The sequence below is a fragment of the Rhea pennata genome, chromosome 3 (assembly GCF_028389875.1).
Source record: "Rhea pennata isolate bPtePen1 chromosome 3, bPtePen1.pri, whole genome shotgun sequence".
NCBI lineage: Eukaryota > Metazoa > Chordata > Aves > Rheiformes > Rheidae > Rhea > Rhea pennata.
This window is the reverse complement of record NC_084665.1, coordinates 100,563,203-100,585,240: the sequence shown is the minus strand read 5'-3', so window position 1 is coordinate 100,585,240 and position 22,038 is coordinate 100,563,203. Positions and strand designations below refer to the sequence as shown.

Here is a 22,038-nt window from a genome sequence, read left to right as displayed (position 1 = left end):
CCAGGCATAAAAATTAGATAAATGGATTATGACTGAATTATCTGGAAGGCTAGTCCTTAGTTTTAGTAGGGTAAGTAGGATATGTCTATATTCAGACAACACAGCTTCTGAAATCACAGGAACATAATTTACAAGCACAACTTATGAAAAAGGAGCTGGTATTTTCAAGGAATGCTACAACTATGGCCTGTGATATCCAAAATCTAGTTGTCAGATGTTATAGAATACCATATACATTGGAAGTTAAACAATTGTCCTTAAAGAGATTGAATTGCATTATAATGACTCCATTAATAGTGAAAATGGTGAAGTAAACTTTATAACTTTATGAAGCTTTTTTTTTTTTTTTTTTTTTTTTAATGTTCATTTGAAGTTTATTTTGCTTTGTGGTTAAACATCATAATTTTTTCCATGTTGATGAAATTTAATCATGCAAGCAAGTAAAATTAATAAGGAATAGAATAAAAAAATCTAAGAATGCATACTGCATTTGACAGAGAAATATTTATAAAATGATGTGTAACCTTTATTACCACAAAGGTAATACTTCTGTATATTTTCAAAATTGCTTTGTTCTCCTGACATATTTAAATATAAATCTCCTCAGATCCTGCCAATAATGTAAAGATTAGGTGCAGCTGCAGAAAGTACTGATAAGTACTGAAAGTACTGATTGCTGGTCAATCAGTTGGTACCATTTGTATACTGTTTAATATATATTCAAAATATTCAGAGAAAATATCTTCATTAGGAAAGTATCTATAAGTGTATCTGTATTAAAAAAGATGTTTACAATCTATTAAAATCATGTACAAACCAACTTTTCTTGGATTAATTTCTTTGCTTCTCACATATGTAGTAATTTTCCTATAAGTTATTTATATCTTATCTCTTTTCCTAGCTGTTTTTAAAAGTTAATCTCTTATTTTGGTAGATTCTACAAACAACTATCCATCCTTAGTATTTGTGAGTCTCAACCAATCAGACAAAATCCTTCTTAATAAAGGAATTAAATATGAAAATGCTCTCCAATAATATGGTGCAAATTAGTAAAAAGACATGCCCAGTACAATTAATCATTCTCATATTCTGTCTACCAGTAAGCCTGTAAGTAATAAAAGTTTTAATCAAAGCAGCTGTTTTCCTCTGTGTCTACAAGTAATGAGTTTAACTTGCTTTCTTTATACTTACAGGTATGTTTTTTTATAGATATTTTTATATACATATTTACATTAACAGCTAAAAAGTATTAAAGCTATGTATTATTACTTTTAAATGTTCATTGCTGTTTACTTTAAGGAGCATAGATGTGAAAAAACAGAAGGCATAGATCTCCTTTTTTGATCCTCACTGGCTGGTGTATGGATAAAGATACATACAAAACTGAACACTTCTATGCTTTCCCTTAACGTTTCTGACTTCAGAATACTTTTATGGCATTCTTTCTGATTCCAATCCACTTGTACTTCAAAAGCATCTTGTCTGAAACATCCCACTATATTTAAATGTTCACTAATTATCTGACAGAGAAATAGATCTCCTAGTAAAATCAGGTATGTTTGTAAAATGAATTATCTGAAAGTGGTCTAACTTAAAAAAAATCAAAGTTGTGTAATTATGTTCTATTATTAGAAAATTAAATTATTTTCAAATTTTTATTAGTTTATTTATATATTCTAAAATTAATTTAATAGTAAAATACATCTGAAAGAAGCAGATCACTGCGATTTTCCTCCTATTTTTATAAATATTTTTGCAAGAGACATAGGATTTTTGCCTTATCAAAGCATGAAACTCAGTGTGACCTTAATTATGGAGTTACTGCTAACATCAATATATTAATAGACTATGAAAACATTGGGAATATTAATTCTCTTTTTACAATTCTGCAGTTCTTCCATCGAGTGAGCCTACTAGTCTCAAGGGAACTTTCTGCTGACAGTCCACTTCTCAGCTGTTTGATAGCAGCATAGCTTCAAAGAACAAGGCGCAGATACAGGAGTTGCACTACTATTAAAAAGAGGATAGCTGACAACAGCAGCTTCTCTTTTGAAGTCTTTAGAAGGGAAGAAGAAAGAGAGCAAGGAGCAAAGAGGGAGGAAGAAATAACAGAGGGAGCATAGGAACTCACACAGTATTGTATGTTTATCTGACAGAGCTACAGAAGAGCTTGATGTCTGCATACAGAGCTAATAAATTACAGAATTCTGGAAAGCCTCTGTAGAATTAATTTTCTTTTATAAATATACATAGTACTCATACACCAGATTTTCCTTTTACACAGGAATGTAACACTGGAGTTTACATTTCCACAAAATTATGTGTGGATATTGACATAGAAACTCATAGCAATCTTTTGCATCCTTTCAGAAGGAGGTATCTAATTATGAGAAGAGAGAATATTCACAGAAGCAAGCAGAATCAATGGAAAGGAATTGTGCTATAGAAAGGGGAAAAGAGCCTAAGGAAAACAAAGTAGAAATGTAAAGCAAAGATGTAATTAATGTTAAATACAGTACCACAATTCTACAAGATATATTGTCTATATGCTCTCTTCTACTTTGGGTGTTTCTGTTCAACAGCCAGGAAGAGATACAGATTTTTTTTTCGTCTTAACAGAAATCTAACCTTAGAAGAACATCTGCTATGAGTCAGATAAATCCCAGTTTTAGGATAACACGGGGAACAAGAAGGCAAGTATGATGTGTAACTGTGAGCCAACGAAGAAGCAGCAAGTATGAAGACTGACCTAGAAAATACGTAAAAATAATTCACCAACTTGGTGTTAGGTTCCTAGGACCTGTCCCAACTTTGTGTCAGGATGAGAACTGAACATGTCCAACTGCATTCTGAATTCCCTCCTCTTCTCTGTCCCCGGGTACACCAAGTGGCAAGACAGAAGCTGCAATGTATTCCGTGGAGGACTCTGATACAGACAATTGGAAAAGCAGCAAATACATGATTATCCACTAATACTACTCTATCTTTCCAGAATGTGCAAAGATAAATGTTGTAAAGAATGACACTCTCATAAAGAAACCTCTGTAAACAAAATATGTATTAGCAGTTTCGCAAAGGAAGTTTGAAGTGAGGAGCTGAGCAGCTATTAGGTTAGACACATGATTAGCACATTATCTAGAATAGAAAATATATCTATTATGATAAAATATTTCTATTGAAATAGAAAATATGAGAAGAAGAATAAGTCAGGTCAGATAATCAAAAACAGGAAAAATGTTTTAACTGAAATTCTAGCCAACTATTTATATTTTAATTTTGTTGCAAGAATCTAGAAGGTGAAATTGGAAAGCAAATACTTGTTCATATTTCTATGAAAACTGAGAAGGTACATCATCGAGAAACAGAAAGTGATATATTTTTACTTGAGAAAAGGGAAATTCTTGAAGAATTTTTTTTGTATAATATATACACATAGTGTGTCAAAACTTGCATGACCAACTAGGGCCTGTGAAAACTTAAGGAAAAGAAAGAATCTAAGGATGAAGAAAGCTAGAGTATCTTAATTAAGAACACAGAGGAGTTTCATGAGAAAAAAGTAGGAGAATTCAAATTAAAGTCTAAGATAAATTCAAGATAAAATGGACGGAGAGAATGAAATTAAGGGTGTAATACAGCTATCAGTTATGCCCACTGTTGTGTTCTCTCTCAGTACCCCAAGAAGGCATGCAAACCTCTTCTCCCCAGAGCATCATCTTAGGTATATCTAAGCTCTCCGTACATAACTCTGAGACAGTCTGCATGCTTCATCCCACACTGACTATCAGATGTAAATCTCCAGGCAGTGCCTACTCAAAATAATCAACAGCACTTGTGAGAAATATGAAATATTTGCAGATTTACTTATCTGCCTTTTCATGTCAGCTGTCAGAATCAAAAACATCAAAGTGTGACAATTCCTAGGTTTCTCAAAACCATGTGAAATCTGATATGTTTCTCTTACGAACAGTGAAGTAGAAATTCCAGAGTCCACAGAAATTTGTATCACTGTGTGAAAGCTCAAGATAATACTCATCTCTGATTCTCAGCACTACTCTAAGGGAGACATTAATTTCAAGGACTTGTTGGCTCTCATCTGACAACTGGAGAACCCTAAAAAGAAAAAGCACAGACTTCTCTTAAGAAACTGTCAAGTTAAAAATTCTCAGACGCTTCACAGCACTTAAATTTTAATGACAATGATTGTAAAAAGGAAGTGTGGAACAACTGCTAATCACCAAAGGTGAGCCTGTAGCTCTACCTTGTGTAGATGGACAGAAAGAAAAAGGAGAGGATACACTGTTTACCTTCATCTAATCTCAGTGCAAAATGCAAAGGAGAAGCAAATATATCAATTTAAAATTATGGGAAAGTATGAACAGTAAAAGAACTGGAATTTGACTTTCAGTGACAAATTTTGTGAAATATTTAATGTTTACAATGGTAGGTAAATTTATTACATATCAAATAGACTGTAAACTATTCAACAGTATCCAGCATTGTAAATTGTGTTTCAAAGCTATTTCAACTATTATCCCTTCCCAAATGTATAGATGTGCTATTTTCAGATCAAAAATATTTCCAGTATGTAGTGGGAGACGCCAGGTGTCCTGTGATTGTAGGAGAACAGTATACTCTTCCAGGTTTTCAGACTGTAGTACTCATTTCTAAGAATAGCAGAAAAACTTACAGGATGGAAGTATGTATATATATGTACATCTATCTATCTATGTGTGTGTGTGTATACATATATAAAACATTATATTATATATACATATACATATATATATATTTTTCCTTTAAAAGGCTTGCTTACTCATTTGGGCTCATGGGCAGATGCTTCGACTGGAAACCAACTACTTTGCAGGAAACCAACTGCTTTGCAGGGATGAGGCAAACAAAATCATTAAAATGCAAAAAACTTTCAAAGTCCTTTCAGTGGCCTTCTTTGAATTCTTCTCAAAGGACAAATAACTCCTCTTGAAACTGAAATAACTAACAACTGTAGAACACTTCAACATAAAGAACTGCCACATTACTACTACTGCCACACATTCTTAGCAAATTCTGCAGCCATGTTGTATCTTAAGCATCTACAGCCACAGCCCAGTTTCAATATGCAAAGATTTGAGATAGCATTTTGAAACTCAGTAAACACAAACTATTTTCAGGTTTTGACTATAGTGTTTTAGGTCTAGACAAAGTGTTACACAGATAATAATAATAAAAAGGTATGATTAAATAATGCAGTGTGTTATATTGTAAGCTTCTATTAGTTTTAACCCTAGCTTATAAATATTTATATTGTGCAGGTGAATTCACACGTGTGACTTTTAGACTAATATGCAAATAACAAGAATAAATCAAAATACTTTATATCAAATCAATGCAATTTCTCTGTTCAGATAAAGCCTAAGAAGCTGTAATGAAGACAGAATACTCAAAATGATTTCATATTGTGGAGAAACAGCAAATCTGTCATATAGACTGAACCACTCATATTTTTCTAACTCGTCCTGAGTTCAAGAAAAAAAATCCTTATTTTCCATATTTTCCCTTTGGGTAGAAATTACAAGGTAAAATATATACCAAAATATTCATCAGGTAAGACAGCCTATTTTTCTTGTTGACTTGCAAAAGGTGTACTCTTTCAGAAGCTCATGCCATGCAGTGAAGAAGGAAATAGCAAGAAGCAGCACTCTTATAAAGCATTAAGAAGCAGCATTCCAAGACTGCAATAAATCTCTGGAGAACACGAAAGAACCTTCTGTAATGTGAAATCACAGAAAATTCTCTGAAATATAGCAAATTTGCAGAACTTATGATACTTCTGTAAGTCAACAAAGCTTTAGACCAAAGGTCAGAATTATAACAGAAAGTGAGCCTCAACCCGAGTATGGAGAACCTGCTTCTCTGTAATAAATTGCTTGAAACTTTCTGAACATTTGTATTTTATAGCTATAATACTGTATTACTGGAGTCATATGTTTGCTGTGTTCTTACTTGCCAGGAAGCAGCATTTTCAGTTGTAAGTTGTGTTTCACTGAGTTATAAATTAGAGAACTTTTCAGAGTAACGCGAAGAACTATCGTCTGAATTTTATAATGCATCATGTATTAGAATACTAAAAGGCTTCTGCTGCATTTTAATGAGTAATTCTGCTGCTGAATAAGAGTTGCCAGCTGGATCTACACTGAAGTTAATAATGACCTGAAGGAGCTAAAACTGCTACTTAAGTTTAAGTATCATTGGTACTCACTGTAAAGAATAGTGCCATTTAAAGCAGTTGTTTTCACTGTCAAGTATAGAGTTGTCAGATTGCTTGTTTCCCACCCAGAAGCAGTTCGTGTCTCAGATACAGACATTAGAGAAGGTAGTTCCAAATAAGAATTTCCACTGAAGGATGGAAAAAACAGTGCTGCATCTGCAATGAAAAAAACAAAAACTAACTGTATCCATTTAATATAAAATAAATAAATACAATACCATCAGCAAAATACAGTTTCAAATATCCATTCTTTTGAATACCTTTGAATTGTGAAATCCAAAACTCTGGATTTTTTAAAAAACAACTGCATTATTGGAAAGGATACATATAAATTCATTTAACTGTAAAAAAAACAAGTTGAAAGTCTAGAAGAGGAAAATATTCTAGCATCTGTATAACACTAAAAGTGAAAGACAGGAGGGACTGTTGGAAGATTGGACTTTGTCCAATGACATACCTGAGAAATATTCATATCTGATTTATAATTGTATATGACAAACAAAGATTTTCTCAATTTTGAGGATACTTGAATATTCCGGTTTGAAATTATAATGAAGATGCACACCAAGGGCAGCACATACATTTTCCCACTGGACTATTCCTTCCTTTCAGGCAGTGAATTTTCATAGAGAGCTCAGACCATGATTTTCTTACAGAAACAAACCTTTTAATGACCAGAAATGAAGGCTTCATTAGGGCATAGGCTGTCTTTAATGGTATTTCCATAGGGCTTTCTAAAACAAAGAGCCAAACTCCAATTGTTGGCTTTGGACATCAGTCAAATAAGCCATATTTGGGAAATTTCAACAGACTTAAACAACCTATCTTAAACTCTGAAGTTGTTCACCATGTTTTAAGTACATTCTCAATCATTTTACTTTTGATTATTTTGATTATCAAGAATGAGATACCAAATTAGGAATAGAATGTAATGATTCCTGAGAGAATAATAAAAAATCTAGTTTGCTTGCTCTAAAAGAAACCAAGCTAATTTGTAAAATTCTCAGACCAATGAATAAATCTGGCATACATAATATCCATTTAACACAAAATAATGAACTGCTCCCATGCCTTTTGAAGCTAAATAATCAGAAGTGAAAACTTTAAACATGAAGGCTTAACATTTGCAATTTTTATTACATTCATTATCTTTGTCGTTACAGTTTTGTGCGTAGGTGGGATAATAATACCACCCAAGCAACAGGAATAGGAAAACTAATTGAGGTTAGGCAGAGTGTCTTCCCAAAGTCTTAACCATCCTATTCAAGCAATCCTCCTTGAAGACAGTCCAAATTCATCACCAGGAATATGAATAAGGAATGAGGAACAAAACAAGCAGTCTGAGTCAGGTAATATTTCTGTAAAGACATTCCTAATGTAATTAACTAAAACTATTCAAGGGATTTGTGACTGACGATTATGCATAGGCATGAATAATGTGTGAATGTTCTTTTTCAGAATTTTTATTCTTTCTGTATATGAATGAATGTCACTAGAGTTCATTGGCTTTTTTTTTTTTTTTTTTTTTTTTAATTTTGGGAGGAAATCTGCCTACGATTTGTTCTCTGTCATTCTTTATTGGACTTAAGAAAAACAAAACAAAACCCACTAGTCATGGTTAAACAAGCATGTTTCAAAGGGCATTCATTAAAAAAAAATGAATGGACAGCAATAGAAGGCAGGAAGGAAAGCAAAAAGTACTTATGTTTCTAGATGGTAGGCCTGGAAAAGCTAAGATTGTTGGAGAAAATGAGAAAAACATGGGATGAAAAGATTCTGTTAGGAGGAGGGAGAGGGTGAAAGAAGTTGTGAAGAGTAAAGGGTCAGAAGCAGGCTGACACACTTAGGAGAAAGCTATTTGTCTAATTAAATTCGGTCTTTCAAGGAAAACTGTACTAGGAGATCTTTCACAGAGAGGCTCTATGTAGACAATATAAGGAAAAAATTTATTCAGCAGTATTCTTCTTCTTCAAATGTAATGCCTTCACAAACCTCAGTGTAGTGTGGTATTCACCACATAGTACATCTTGCAGCTAAAGCTATTAAAAAGTCTCTATTAAGCAGTTTTCAAAAATACTCAACTATGAGCTTAAATGTTCACAATTTAGTTTCTGCTTTAAAATGACTATTCTGTGAAGTTTCTTTCAGCTAGCTTTTTCTCATTTACTAAAATCTGAAATATATTTTTCATTTTGCAAAAATGATTCTAACAATGCATTTCTTAGTAGGAACATGAAAGAAATAACCGAACTTTGAAACCTTTTCATGGACAAAATTTCTCATGTAATAAAGGAAGGGAATGTATAAAATAGAGCTGTGCTCTTATAGACATTATAATCTAAATTTTTGCATCTTCCAATTTGCCATGATTTTAACTATCCATTGTTCAATAGGTATTTACATTTTATTTTATTTATATAAGTATATTCTCCAAAGTCTGAGGTTGCAGTTTGATGAACACCTCTTTAGGAAGCAAGCAATGCCTTGAATTAAGAAATATATCTTAGTTAAAATATTGTTGGGTGAGAGAGGAATTCTTTTAAATCCAGATTCATATTACTATGCATCCCCAAGATATTAGTACTGGCACAAGAGAATGCATAAACAGCAGGAACGAAGAGCAAGGAAGGGCAGGCTTGCTAAATCAGCACTGTCACTGAGTGTATGGTTATTGAATTATGCCCTACAAGAGCATGCATAATTTTGGCAGCCCCACCACCCTCACTTATCTTGTTTTTCTTTACCCTGTAAACTCTGCCTAAGGATTGCAACCAGAAGGGCAGAAATCTTAAAGGAATCTTGCATCCTTAATGCTCCCAGGAATATGAAGTCTTAACATTTTGTATTTAAGAGACTGCAAACAGGAAAAGGAGTCAAATGCCAAAAATAAGCTGTCGTAGTGACATATAAAAATATCCAATTGAACTCTAGAAAAGGACAGGAGAGGAGAGGGATACAGAGAGCAAGAGGGAGAAGGAAGAGAGAGGAAAAGGGAGGAGAGGGGAGGAGCGCAGAGCAGAGTGGAGCAGAGTAGTGCAGAGGAGAGAAGCAAGCTGCACTGCTGGGCCCAAAGTAGCCTATGCCTCGGTCACCAGGGCAGTGACCTTCTATAAAGGGTGGATGCTTTCCTCTTCACACAAACTGGAATTGATTATCTGGAAAATAGATCAGAAGAAGGAATACCACTTCCACAGCTAGCACAGTGGAGCAAGAAGCCACCAAAGGCTTCTTAAATGCAAGATTCCAAGAACAAGTTTGCATACAGCAAGAACAGCCCTAAAGCACTGCAATCCACCAGGGCAGCTGAGAAGAACTGAAATGTCACGTCAACGGTGGCTGACATGTGGTTTCTGTGGCCCATGCTGCAGGGGAGGCCCAGACACTGCAAGGAAGAACTCTCCAGTCTCACGTAGTGCTCTTCGTGACAGAAAGCACTCTACCTAAAGAAAAACAAACCTATGAGAACTCTCTGCGGCACTCTCCTGGGTTTGACTTAAAAACTAATTTGCAAGTGTCACAAGCTAGCTAAAATGCTTGGACAAAAGAGGAAAAATCTTTAATGTTAAATATTATGATACTAGTTCATTTTGTTATTTTATCTTTTGTAACTGTTCTATAATTACAAATTTGTTTTTAAGTAAACACACTCTTCAGTTCTTTAAATCCTGCCAAATAATAAAGCTGGGAACAACTGGGAACACAACTGGGAACTCAATTCCTAGAGAAGGTCTGGAGAGAAAAGAACATAACTCAGTGGCAAGCATTAGTAAAGCAAGCAATCTAGCATATAACAAGACACTAATGAGCATATGAACCCCAGCATTCCCAGGATGCTTGCAGCAGTATCTGCTAAATATTTTCATTGTATCCTGTATATGGTAAAAATACTTTTTAAATACCTTCAATATTTGTCAAGCAACAAGCAAGTCACTTTCAGTATCCTGAATTTAGCATCAGTAGCAAAATCAAACTAAAAACACTTCTATGGTTAAATATTTAGCTGTTGGAGTCTCTTCTCACATCTCGTTTTACCTGCAGCAGACCTCATACATACAGTTAACTGCAGACCTAATATTTGAAATTAATTCACTAATAGCAAAAGTCTGATCCAGAGAATAGTTTGATACAAAGCAACCAGCTGTTTTTAGCTTCACACACAGTATTGCTTATCAATATTAATTTAATTACACTCACAGCCTTTTTTGAAGGACTTAGTAATAACCCTTGAAAGAGATCATAAACGTAATGAATGTTAGGAGCTCTTTGACAGTAGGATATTTAATTGAAATTGTAAAAAAATCCACAAGCAAAAGGAATATCATCATTGTAAGTGAAGATACCGTAAAGTTGCTGTTACTTTATACAGATAATTATAGATTCACTCTGTAGCTCTGTGCTAAAAAAATACAAAACTCTTAGATGGGAATCTAAAAAAGTGACATTCTATGGACTATAACAAATTATTAAAAGTGTCCCAAATATATTAATGCTTTCAATTTATATATACAGCTGGTAATGACAGATTGAAATGGTATCTTAAATCATGTTTAGCATGCATACATAAAACAAAAAGATGGTCACTGTAAACTCCCTCTAAAAATTAACAAAATATATCTACATTGTAAAAAACTTGTATGTATCTACAAGAAAAACCTATACTAAAATAGAACTATGAGTCTGAAAAATCAGTTGTTGCTCCCTGACTTGATTGTGTTTGCATATTAAAGAGTCTAAAATCTAAAGGTTTGTGATGAAATATATAGGTAGGATAGAATGCATAAAGCTGTCTGCCTGGAACCTTTCTTTCCACTTCCTTCATTCTACCAGACTCCAAACTACCTAGAATTAAAGTTCCATGCAGCACATTTTAAGTCCCATGAATCATAGCAGAAGAGGCATATGCTGTACTAAAATAAGCAAATAACAGAAATACTATAGGTGTCTGCTATAATATGTATACAAGGCAGAAGGAAAAAACAAGACTGCAAACTTTTTTTTCAGATTTTCAAGAATGGCGGCATTCCTAGCAAGCAAACAGATTAGTAGGACTGATGAAAATGTGACTTGCTCTATTCCTCTCAAGTTCACAACATCTCAGGCAACTAAATTTAACTATTCAAGAGTAATGCATTCTTTTATCTTGTGCTCATGGTGGAGAGAATCAAATTGAAACAAATATGATTCAGAAATTTTCTAGAGATAAGTCTGGTACAGAAAAAAGTATTACTTGGTATTTCATAAAGCATCACATATATCGGCAATAGCACAGAAACACAACAGCCATCTCCTCAATGACTGCAACTTTAGAAATCTAAGAAATAATTGATTAGGTGAGTTCAGCTGTTTCCAGGCAATAAAATATGAAACAAAATAAATCTCACCCTTGTTGCTTTCATTCATTTGTTTCAACTCACAAAACCTTCTCCTTGCTGTAACTGAACTCCTACATTATGAAGCAAAAATTCCTTACATAATATTCTTTTTCTTTAGCAGGCCACTCTGGTGCCTCATCAATAAAACTCTCTGCTGTCAACTGGGAGATTGGAATTCAGATCACTGGCTTAATCTCTTACTTCACAGATTGCTCAGGATTAGAATGGCAGAAAAACAGTGTATTTAATCATGACAACTCAGAGAAGGCACTGAGAGGCAACAGGTCAAATAAGCAACCCTTAAGAGCAGAGTATCATTCAATATCGTTTTCACTGAAAGAATCTGCCATGCAAAAGTAACCATATTACATGAAAAGAGTTTTAAAACTTCTGGGAAAATAAAGTATGTGATGCCATTAAAAATCTGAATTCTCCAAGCATCCTGGCTAATGTGTATCTGAAAAGGTACACTGAAACACACAAGAGAGGAAGGGATGATCAAAAGGATGATATGGTTTCCAGAGTGAGAAACAGACCTGGACTCCTTATCCTGGGTATAACTTACAGAGGAAAAGGTGAATATGAAATGATGATTCTATGTCTTGTAATTTAGGAATTAAGGGCACTCAATGGCATTGTCAGGTAACACGTTAGAAAAACAAAAGGGTCTCCATCACAGAAAGGGTACTGAACTAGATGACTCATCAGCCTAATCTAGCAGTTTTTATGTGACCTGCTCCATTTTCCTCATTGTTACTCAGATCACATTATGGAAGATAAAAATATATATACACAATTTATCAAAAAGGAAATTAATGATTCCAGTATTACCTAAAACACATAGTGACTGCAGTTACCTTGTGCCTACAGATAGAGTTACCCTCTGCTTTTGGCACCTACACTGTCATAAGTACAACCTTTGTAGACCAATCCAATATAAATAAAGACTTTGTTAGTTTTATTTCCTTAAGTACTGAAGAGCTCAAGAGTTAGCTGCATATTTACAAAAAAGAAGTCACAGTAAAGTCGTTTTATGTTCATATACTTTAAAAGATGGGGAATGACAAATAGAATATATTTCCATATTCCTATTTTGTAGCTCTTTTTGTTCTTCTTCAGACCTCACATTTCAGGAGGGCAGATGACTTTTTTGGCCAAGACCCTCAGTTGCTATAAATCAGCCAAGATGTAGCTGCATCAATTTTCAGCAGGTAAAAACTCAGTATCTCCAGCCAACTTTTGTTTATATGTAAGAGGAAGAAAATATCCTGCCTCACAGAATAATATGAAGCTTATTCAATAATGGCTATGAAGCATGTTAAGGTGTCCAGCTGAAAGATGCAGTGTAATTATTAAATGGTGGTATTATTTTTGGATATTATAGAGACTGGAAATATGTACAAAGAAAAAGAAAGTGAGATAGATTGATGTCTGTAAGAAAAGGAAATAATTCACTCAGTTCCATAAGATTTTTTGAAAAGAAGAATTACAGTAATATCAGAACACAAGAAGGTATAAAAAATAGTAAGAATAAACCACTCAGTAAATATTCTCTATTGCCAAATCTATCATTTTGGCTTGCTTATATCTACTGTATGTTGAAAATAGAAACAATTCAGTCATTGTCAGTCTAAATCCACAAACAAAATTAGTATCTCATTTTGCTAATACCTATTCTTAGTATATTTTTTAAAAAATAACCTAGGAATTCATCTTCTTGTCTCATTAGTTTCATGTCCTCAATTTATTTTTTGTTCCTCAGTGCCTTCAATTTTTGAAGTGAAAGAATCCTTCTAATTGATAGCATTATCTAACTAGAGGTGCATATTTTTGCTTTATTAGATAACATGAAGACACTATTCTAAAATGTAAAAGATGCAGGGACTTTGGGATAACATCTGCATTCCAATTAATGCATTGTTAACTGTGTGGTTAACTCTTTTCCTGAATATGGCATAAAGAAAATATACTATCAAATATTTTCTTCAGCTCAACATATTTGCAGTATCTTAACTGGAAATAGATCAACCCTACTGCATAAACATCAGAAGAAAATCCTATCTATGGTGCTCTGTATCTTCATTTATATTTTTCAACCTTTCCCAATTAAAGGGAAAAATCTAAGGGTAGACTTTGAATATCAAATCTTAATTTACACTGGAGTTCTAATAACACACTATCATACCTGATGTTGAAAAACTGGCTTCATTTAAGGTCACTATGACATGTACTATGGCAAATTTTAATGAAGCAAGGACTTCTAAAAATCTTTTGAAGATCACTCAATATATTTGTTCTACAAGGTATCACAGAGGGTCTACAGGAACATTAGCTTTCACATTTTTGATTCAAGCCTAATGAACTGGTAAAAAAGTCAGAATATTTTTTGGAGACTCAGATTTCCATAATATGTGGATGTATTAGAGGTAGGATATTACTCATTGTGATGAGAGTTGTCTTGATACACAAATAAACGTGACCTAATAGTTTCATTTTCTGTTGTTTTACATCTCAGCTAGAAGTGTATGTATTTTGTTTGTATGTTTGTAATTCTTATGTTTATCAAAATTCTAGGGCCATCTTTTTGCTTTATAAGATACCAGTGTATTGTCAGTCACTTTATTTTTATTTCCACCAGCTAATTTTAATTTTATTCTCTGCAATGGTCCTTGAACACATAAACTAACATTCCTTTCCCAAAGGATCAGAGCGATACATGAAGAGTAATTGGCTATAAAAAATTAATTTGGAGAAATATTCAGACTTTTCAGTGTGTCATATTTAGCCAGTTGAAGAGGATTTTTCCATCTGGGTAACACTGTAGACAATTTTTTTGTATGTTTGACACCAGATAACACATGATCAGTATTATATGTAAATAGCCCATGGTTTTAATTTTAAGCACATTGACTAAATTTAACGTATTCATAAAAACAATGCAGTTTATGCATTGTTATACTGCATGTGCACCAAACTGGCTAGACTTTCCTAGGAGTCTATTATTATTTAGTCATACAGATGCAGAATTTAGAGTATCCTCTAAATGTAATCCAAGCTCTAATCTGGGCTGGTTTTCATAGGTTCAGAAAGCAAAAGTGTCTTTCGAAATTTCTGGCTTTCCACCTACCAGTTCCTTCTAAATCAAACTAAAATCCTCATATATAAACATGGGAAAGAAATAGACAGATTCGTGTTTCAGAGGCACTATGATAATGTTCTATGAAGCCAAGACATTTCTCTACCTTTCTGCTAAAGTTGTAGTAACGGAGCAGTGAAGCCCATTTACGCTATTTGTGAATCATAGAATCATAGAATCAGTAAGGGATCTCTGGAGATCATCTAGTCCAACCTCCCCGCTCAGCAGGGGCACCTAGAGCATGTTAGACAGCGTTGCATCCAGGCCGGCCTTGAAGATCTCCAGAGAAGGAGACTCCACAACCTCTCTGGGCAACCTGGGCCAGGGCTCTGTCACTCTCACAGGGAAGAAATTCCCCCTCATGCTCAGGCGGAACTTTTGGTGCTTCAATTTCTGCCCATTGCCTCTTGTCCTGTCACACGGAGCAACGGAAAAGAATTTGTGCCCGTCCCCTTGACACCCTCCCTTCAGGTACTTGTACACACTGAGAAGATCCCCCCTCAGTCCTCTCTTCCCCAGGCTGAAGAGGCCCAGTTCTCAGATCTGTTCCTCATAGGGCAGGTGCTCCAGCTCTCTGATCATCATTGTAGCCCTACGCTGGACTCTCTCCAGTAGCTCAATGCCTCTCTTGTCCTGGGGAGCCCAGAACTGGACACAGGACTCAAGATGAGGCCTCAGCAGGGCTGAGTAGAGGGGCAGGATCACCTCCCTCGACCTGCTGGCAACACTCTTCCCAATGCACCCCAGGAGACCATTGGCCTTCCTGGCCACAAGGGCACATTGCTGGCTCATGCTCACCTAATCATTAAACAAACTGATGGCATAAAATGGGGGAAGGAATTTGGTATGGTGTCAATTGGTTAATTAACCAATAATCAATTAATATCCTTCTATCAATGCTATTAATATAGAAAATACTGAGCTGACCTTTCTAAGTAAATGCTTTGAAATTAATTTCAGTTTGTTTCCTAGAATTTGGGAGATTTCTAAACTACATTTACAGGAATATATTAATATTCTTTTTTCTTTTACTCTGACACCCAGTAATCGTGGTTTAATATATCCTGTGTTTCTCTAGAAAGCTGCTTCAATTTTCTTATTTTTTTCTTGTTTTATTTGTTTTTCGTACATAGATATGTCCAAGTTAAAAATAATAGAAATATGGAGTAATTATGACGCTGCAAAGAAATGGACTGCTGTCCAGTTTAAGAAGTGGTTAACAAGCTACCAGAACAAAATAAAGAGAGAAAAAACACGACTGAATTATAGAAAAAGATAAGGAAATCATACAGGTCATGAAGTAGCAATAGTAAGAAAAAAAAATCAATGAGCTGCAACAGAATTACAACAATATTTTGGCAAGAGGACACTAAAAACAGAAACAAGTTCATCACAAAGTCCATATAATTTCTTGAATTAAAGAGTATATGTTGTTTCACTTCATAAGCCTGAATCAATCTATTTTCTTGATTCTACTTATTCACAGTGAGACAGTAGATTGCTTACAACAGTTGCATTTGCTCAGGCTTGAATCTTAACAGTTGTGCCTGCGGGTTCCTTTGAGGGGCTTTTGCGGGGAGGAGGTTGTTTGTTTCAAAGCCTTTAGATTCAAATCACAGGGTTATGACTTATTTTGAGAAAGACTGTTTTGCTCTGTATGGTAAGAATTTGAAAAAAGCCAGTGACAGTGTCAGCAGGTGAGAATGAGCTAGGCTAGAAATGATATAAATGTCTGTAAAACAACTTTAAATTCTGCCCTCCTAAAATATGCATTCTTAAGAAGAACAGAGAAGTTCACAAAATCTTCTCCATCTCCCAATTATATTAACACAAAACTGCTTTACTACAGCCTCTTCTGGCAATCACAAAACTAATTGTAGAATTTGGTGGTAAAAAAATCAAAAATCACAGATCAAAGAATGTTTAAGAGAAGCTAACTTATTAACAAAATAAGGTAGGAAAAAAAGAAAAAAGCATCTAGAAAAATAGACATTTCAATGTATTTGCTTTTTTTCATTGAGGAGTCAAAAAGCAGAATGATTTCTTGTCTTTCCAGTTTTGCTACCTAATTTATTTTTAGCATGAATTTTCTAATAAAGAATGAAAAAAACAATAAATGGAGAATTAAGTATTACTACAGATATCTTACCTATTCCTTTCTGCTATTTCCTAACATTTGCCACTGATAAAAGTAAAATATTATTTAGAAATACCATTTACATAAAATAAACAATTAAAATATTGTGCTGACCTGTATATTTAGTGTTGAATAGTCAATAGGAAAATATATACCAGTTGATTTTTAAGGAAATATCTGTATCTGAGTAGCTTTGGTTATTTTGAAAATTACAAAAGAGCAACACTTGGGGAACTGGATAAGTTTGCATATATGCATGTTCACTTTAGCCCCAAAATAGTAACTTCCAAGTGGCTTAACTAGGCTCAGTGATGCAGCTATAAAGCCAGCTCAGTCATAGCAAATTCAGGAGAATGTTACATCATGTAAGCATACTTCCCTAGATTAACTAATGTGGTAGTGAATTGAAAACTCAGTTATGCAGTCTTGCGTATTTTTTCTATTTAGCAGCTTTATTCAGTCAAGAAGTCAAAGTAATACTGTATCTGATGTTACCTTATACTGAAATGAGTAATTTTATTGCCATCCTGGCTTTCCCTCTAGCACCACTTCACTCCCCTTCCAAAATATAACTGGTGCCAGATGACATGAGTGCTCAGTATTAAGGATTGTGAGCTCAACTGAGTACCTTTTTTGTACTGATGTAATGTTGTAGTGCTGCACTAACCCCTCACTTGAAATGTACATGAATTAAAGAGAATAATTTGAATTTTGCTTGCTGTGAGCAGACCACATAGTGTGCATATTTTTAGAGCAGAAATGACTGAGCAGTAGAGAAGAAAGTTACTTGCTGCCTTGTAATAGCTGCTCCATCTTGGGTCAGTGTAAATCCCTTCAGAGAAAGAAAAAGGAAGAGGAGATTGTGCTTCTCCAAGGAAATCTCTCTGGAAAAGACAATTCTCTTTCGGAATGGAGAGCAGGGCAGGAAGAAGCCTGCACCATGACTGCAAACATAAGACATCCCCAGTCCTGTTCCTCCTCACCCTCCTCTCTGCCCACCCCAAAAAACCCAAGGGATCTGCCTGCCTAAATTCAGTCAGAAAACATCTGTGAGAGTTTCATTAAACACAGGAGACCACCCTTCTGGAATAGATGTGTTTTCAAACCTTTACTTAACTTGTTTTGATGTGCAGAACTGAGATTTATCTATTTTAAAGTTACTTTGTTCTAACTTGGTGTTTTATGTTCTAATAAGATGGCTTTATACAAGAAATCCTTTGGTGTTTCTAGATGTTCTCTCATAAAGAGAAGGAAAACAGCCTTTTCGTCTGCAGAGTGTGGCCTACTCGGGGACGTACCAACTGTCTACATCAGGCTAAAGATTCTTATTTCAGTACCAGTATGTGGTATAGTTCTCCAGTTACGGCAAACTATCACATATTTACTGATTTCAGTGGAGTACTAGGCACCACTTAGTAATTTTCCTCTTTTCTATAAATGTATAAAAATAAACTTTACCACTACTGTAAGCCCCTTCATAATGGTATAAGTAGGTGTACATAAAGGAGTTCCTAACTGATTTACAGTATTAATCTGTAAACCTTCATACTTAAATGAATACTAAGGTGGTCAATGAAGGAACAGAGTTAATTTTTTTCTATAGTATAGTACACAAGACAAAAAGTTTCTCTTTTCTCAAGCCTCATTGCAGAATTCAAACACAACAGTTTCAAGATAAGCAGAACTTCTGCTTGCCTGGGGATAATAATTCAAATCCAGGTCGCCAAGTTATGCCACCAGAATAGAGTCTGGAAAATATTAAGTGAAATGACTCACAAATGCTAGAAAGCAAATGACAAACTATTTCTCAGCATTTGCCAATAACATTTAAGAAACACTTTGTTGTTTACATAGGTATTTCTACAAAGGATCCCAAGAGGTAAGTAATCTTTCAGGCCATGAAACAAATACAGCAACACTTGTCATGAACTAAAATAATCCTTGTATGTCAACTGCAAACAAAAGAAAAGTTCTAAAGTAGGTGATGTAAGCAGCAACAGATCTCTGGAATAGCTGGCTGGATTAAAGAAAAAAACACAAAAACTATTTAAAAATAGTTTGATGTTCTCTGATGCAAGGAATACAAAGAAGACCACGTAAGAGGGTTAGTAATAGTAGTAGTAAGTAGTAGTAATAAAGGCAAAAAACTTGTCAGTGCTAGAGAGTTTCTCAGTGAACCAGGATATCAAACCCTTAAAATACTAATGTTTCAGCGCGTTTTCATGTTTGCTCAGTTCAGAAGCTAATGACACTTGGCCTGTTTGGAACATGGTCTGTGCTAAAGAGAAAGGCAGGAGACTCTTGTGAAAGCAAAATGGCTCACAATTCCTGAATCACAGACCTCCAGTCTGTTCCCACTCTCTGAGCACCTATTCTCACTATATGAGCACCCACACACTGAGGTAGATCTCCTTGGAGAATGCACTGTACAAAGCAGAGCAGAAGATTCAAACAACTCTGTTTTAGATATCAGCAGATCATGACATACAAACAATAGATTTAACAGAAAAGTACATCAATTAAACCTCTTCCAAATCAGGTTGACTCCCACTCACATTTACATAACTGAGGAAAGCGCTCTTCTTTTCATCTCATCCACAAAATTTGATGCTGTTAAAGACAGACAAGTAAAAATCCACCTGGAAATGATGTCAGTTTTTCCAGTACTAGAGGACTCATTGCACTGCACAGCTTTTAAGCAATGTGTCCAAAGGATGTAGAGAAAAGACAGAAAAGTCTATCTCAGAAAGCACATCTATGTCCCTTGTCTCGTAACCATTTAGAAAATCCTTTCTTCATGATTTTTAGTATTATTGGGTTCCTCTGGACAAAATCCTAAGCAAGTCTAATGACAAAAAGCTAAACTGAAAAGATAAATATACATTAAAAATAAATAAATATCATAAACATCCCATTAATGATAAATCTATCTTAAAAAGAAGGTGACTGTTTAATAAAAAAATAATACTTCTCATCTGATGACACCTTATTTTAATTAATGACCTAAATGGTGGGTTGCACTGTCTCAAAAATTTTCTGGTGATTCCATTCATTCATTGAAGTCATTTAGTTTCTCCTGTAATACGAAGACTTTTATCATGTCTTTAGAGGGAAAAAAATGATAATTCTAGCAGTTTTCAATAGGAAGATCTGGTTAACAGCTGAGTAGTAATTACAAAAAATCACATCAGGATGCTGAGACCAAACTCTCTGTCTGTAGCACAGACTGTGAATTAACTGCTCCACTTAAAACTTTAATTTAATGAAAAGTCAGGACATTTTCCCTTTCAAGTCAGTTACGAAAAAGATGGGAGGGAAGTAATTATTCTTTTGAACAATTTAGGAAATCGTATGTATTTTGGAAATAAGGTCTAAGGAAATGGAGAGGGCACGTGAAGAATGAATTCATTTCTAAATACAGATCTCCTTCTCCACATTGTTGCTACAATACTATTTTTGATTTCTTAGTATTTTACAGATGAACCTCTATGGATGGTCTGAACAAAAAAACATATCAAACACACATATTTTTACACAGGGAAAGATTACAGCTAAACTCAGGAAAACAGAAATATGTTTGAGGCAGGAGGCACTTCAGCATTGAGTTACACTAGTTGAAGAAGTTGTGCTCCCAGCTGGAAAGGAAATTGGTCTAGCAGAAAAGCAGCAGTAATAGTTGAAATTGAAATCTGACTTTGCAAAGAATCCAGTATGTCTTGAGATAGACTTCTCATCACTCAACACATGTCCTAAAATGTGACCACCAAGCTGTCAATCCCAGGTTCTCCAGGAATATCTGACACAGAACTGGAAGCACTAGTAGTCTGCGCTATGGCTAAGGGCTGAGCTTCCAGTTCCTCATTTAGTATCTAGAAAGCCTCAGACCTTCTGGTCTCCAGCGCTGGGGAAGGAAATCCTTGGAGCCAGATGCTTCAGGCCATTTCTAGACTATCCAAAAGTTTGTGGTTTATGGAAGTACTGACTCTAAACACTGATGAATTTCTGCAGAACCAGCTCGTTCAGGTTTTGAGAAGCCATGGTGAGTTTCTAATGGTAGTAATCTCAAAATAGTAAATTCCAGTAACTGACAAATTTTCTTTTTAATGTTCTACATTAAGATAAAAAAACATCAAAATCTTGATTTCACAGTTGCATAATCCATTTCTCAAGCAGCTCAGCTTAAAACTTACTGATGACAAGAACTGTATAAACAAACCTCAGTTCATAGTTGGTTTACTCTGCCATATTTATTACTTTGTGATATTGCATTTTTTTTTAATATGTACTTCCAACAACCAGGAGAAAATATCTGTATTTCTTCACACTTATCTCAGAACTGTTCAGACCAAAACTTTAGATAGGAATCACAGACATAACCTATCTGGTAAACTCTAAAGCCAGAAGGTAACCTCATGTATTTGTACACAATGTATTCAGATTCTATATGTCTAGACATAGAAATGTTTCAGCAACTCATAATCATGAATTATTTCACTATGAAATTTTTTATGAATAATAACTTCTCAAAAAAAATCAGAGGAGGTTGTATAGAGCTAATGCATTCATATCTTACAGGTTGTCTTCAAAGATAGTATTAAACAGATGGTATTAAAAAGCAGTAAAATTACTTTATAATCACTGTAAAGAAGTCTCGAGTCCAGAAGTGTTTTTAAAAGTGAGCCAGAGGAACAAAAGCAATAAAGATATAGGGGAGAAAACCCAGCCCAGAAGAGAGAGATTTTTCACTCAGAGGTATAAAAGGCAGATGAAATTAGTCTCTCAAGTCTGAATAGGAAAGAGAAAATGTTTCACCTGAGTGAACTATTAGATCGCAGACAAGTGTGTCTATTAGAAGTACAAATTGTGTTGGACAAACTTTCTCTTTACTTCAGACAACCTTATTGACCTCCAGTTTAGAAGAACAGACCTTCTACTGTATTAAGAATCCACACCAATTCATGGACTCAGAGAAGTCATTTGTGGTTACAGGTGAGTAGAGCAATTGCCTCTTTGAAGCTGTTGAGAACTATTGAGCTTGTACTCAATAGCAGTGTTCTTTTTCTTCCCCTTTCTGATTTGGATTCATGCTTTGCACAAAGCGCACAAAACACTTTGGCACACAAGAACA

At 34.7% G+C, this 22,038-nt stretch overlaps 1 protein-coding gene across 1 annotated transcript in view; it reads right to left on the bottom strand.

Moving 5' to 3' along the window:
- The window catches only part of EYS (eyes shut homolog), an 872,934-nt gene that overhangs the window by 153,062 nt on the left and 697,834 nt on the right, over positions 1-22,038 (bottom strand). The window contains exon 39 of the mRNA XM_062573097.1: positions 6,257-6,421. Within this exon, the coding sequence (XP_062429081.1) occupies positions 6,257-6,421 (165 nt within the window). The remainder of the gene's footprint in view (positions 1-6,256; positions 6,422-22,038) is intronic.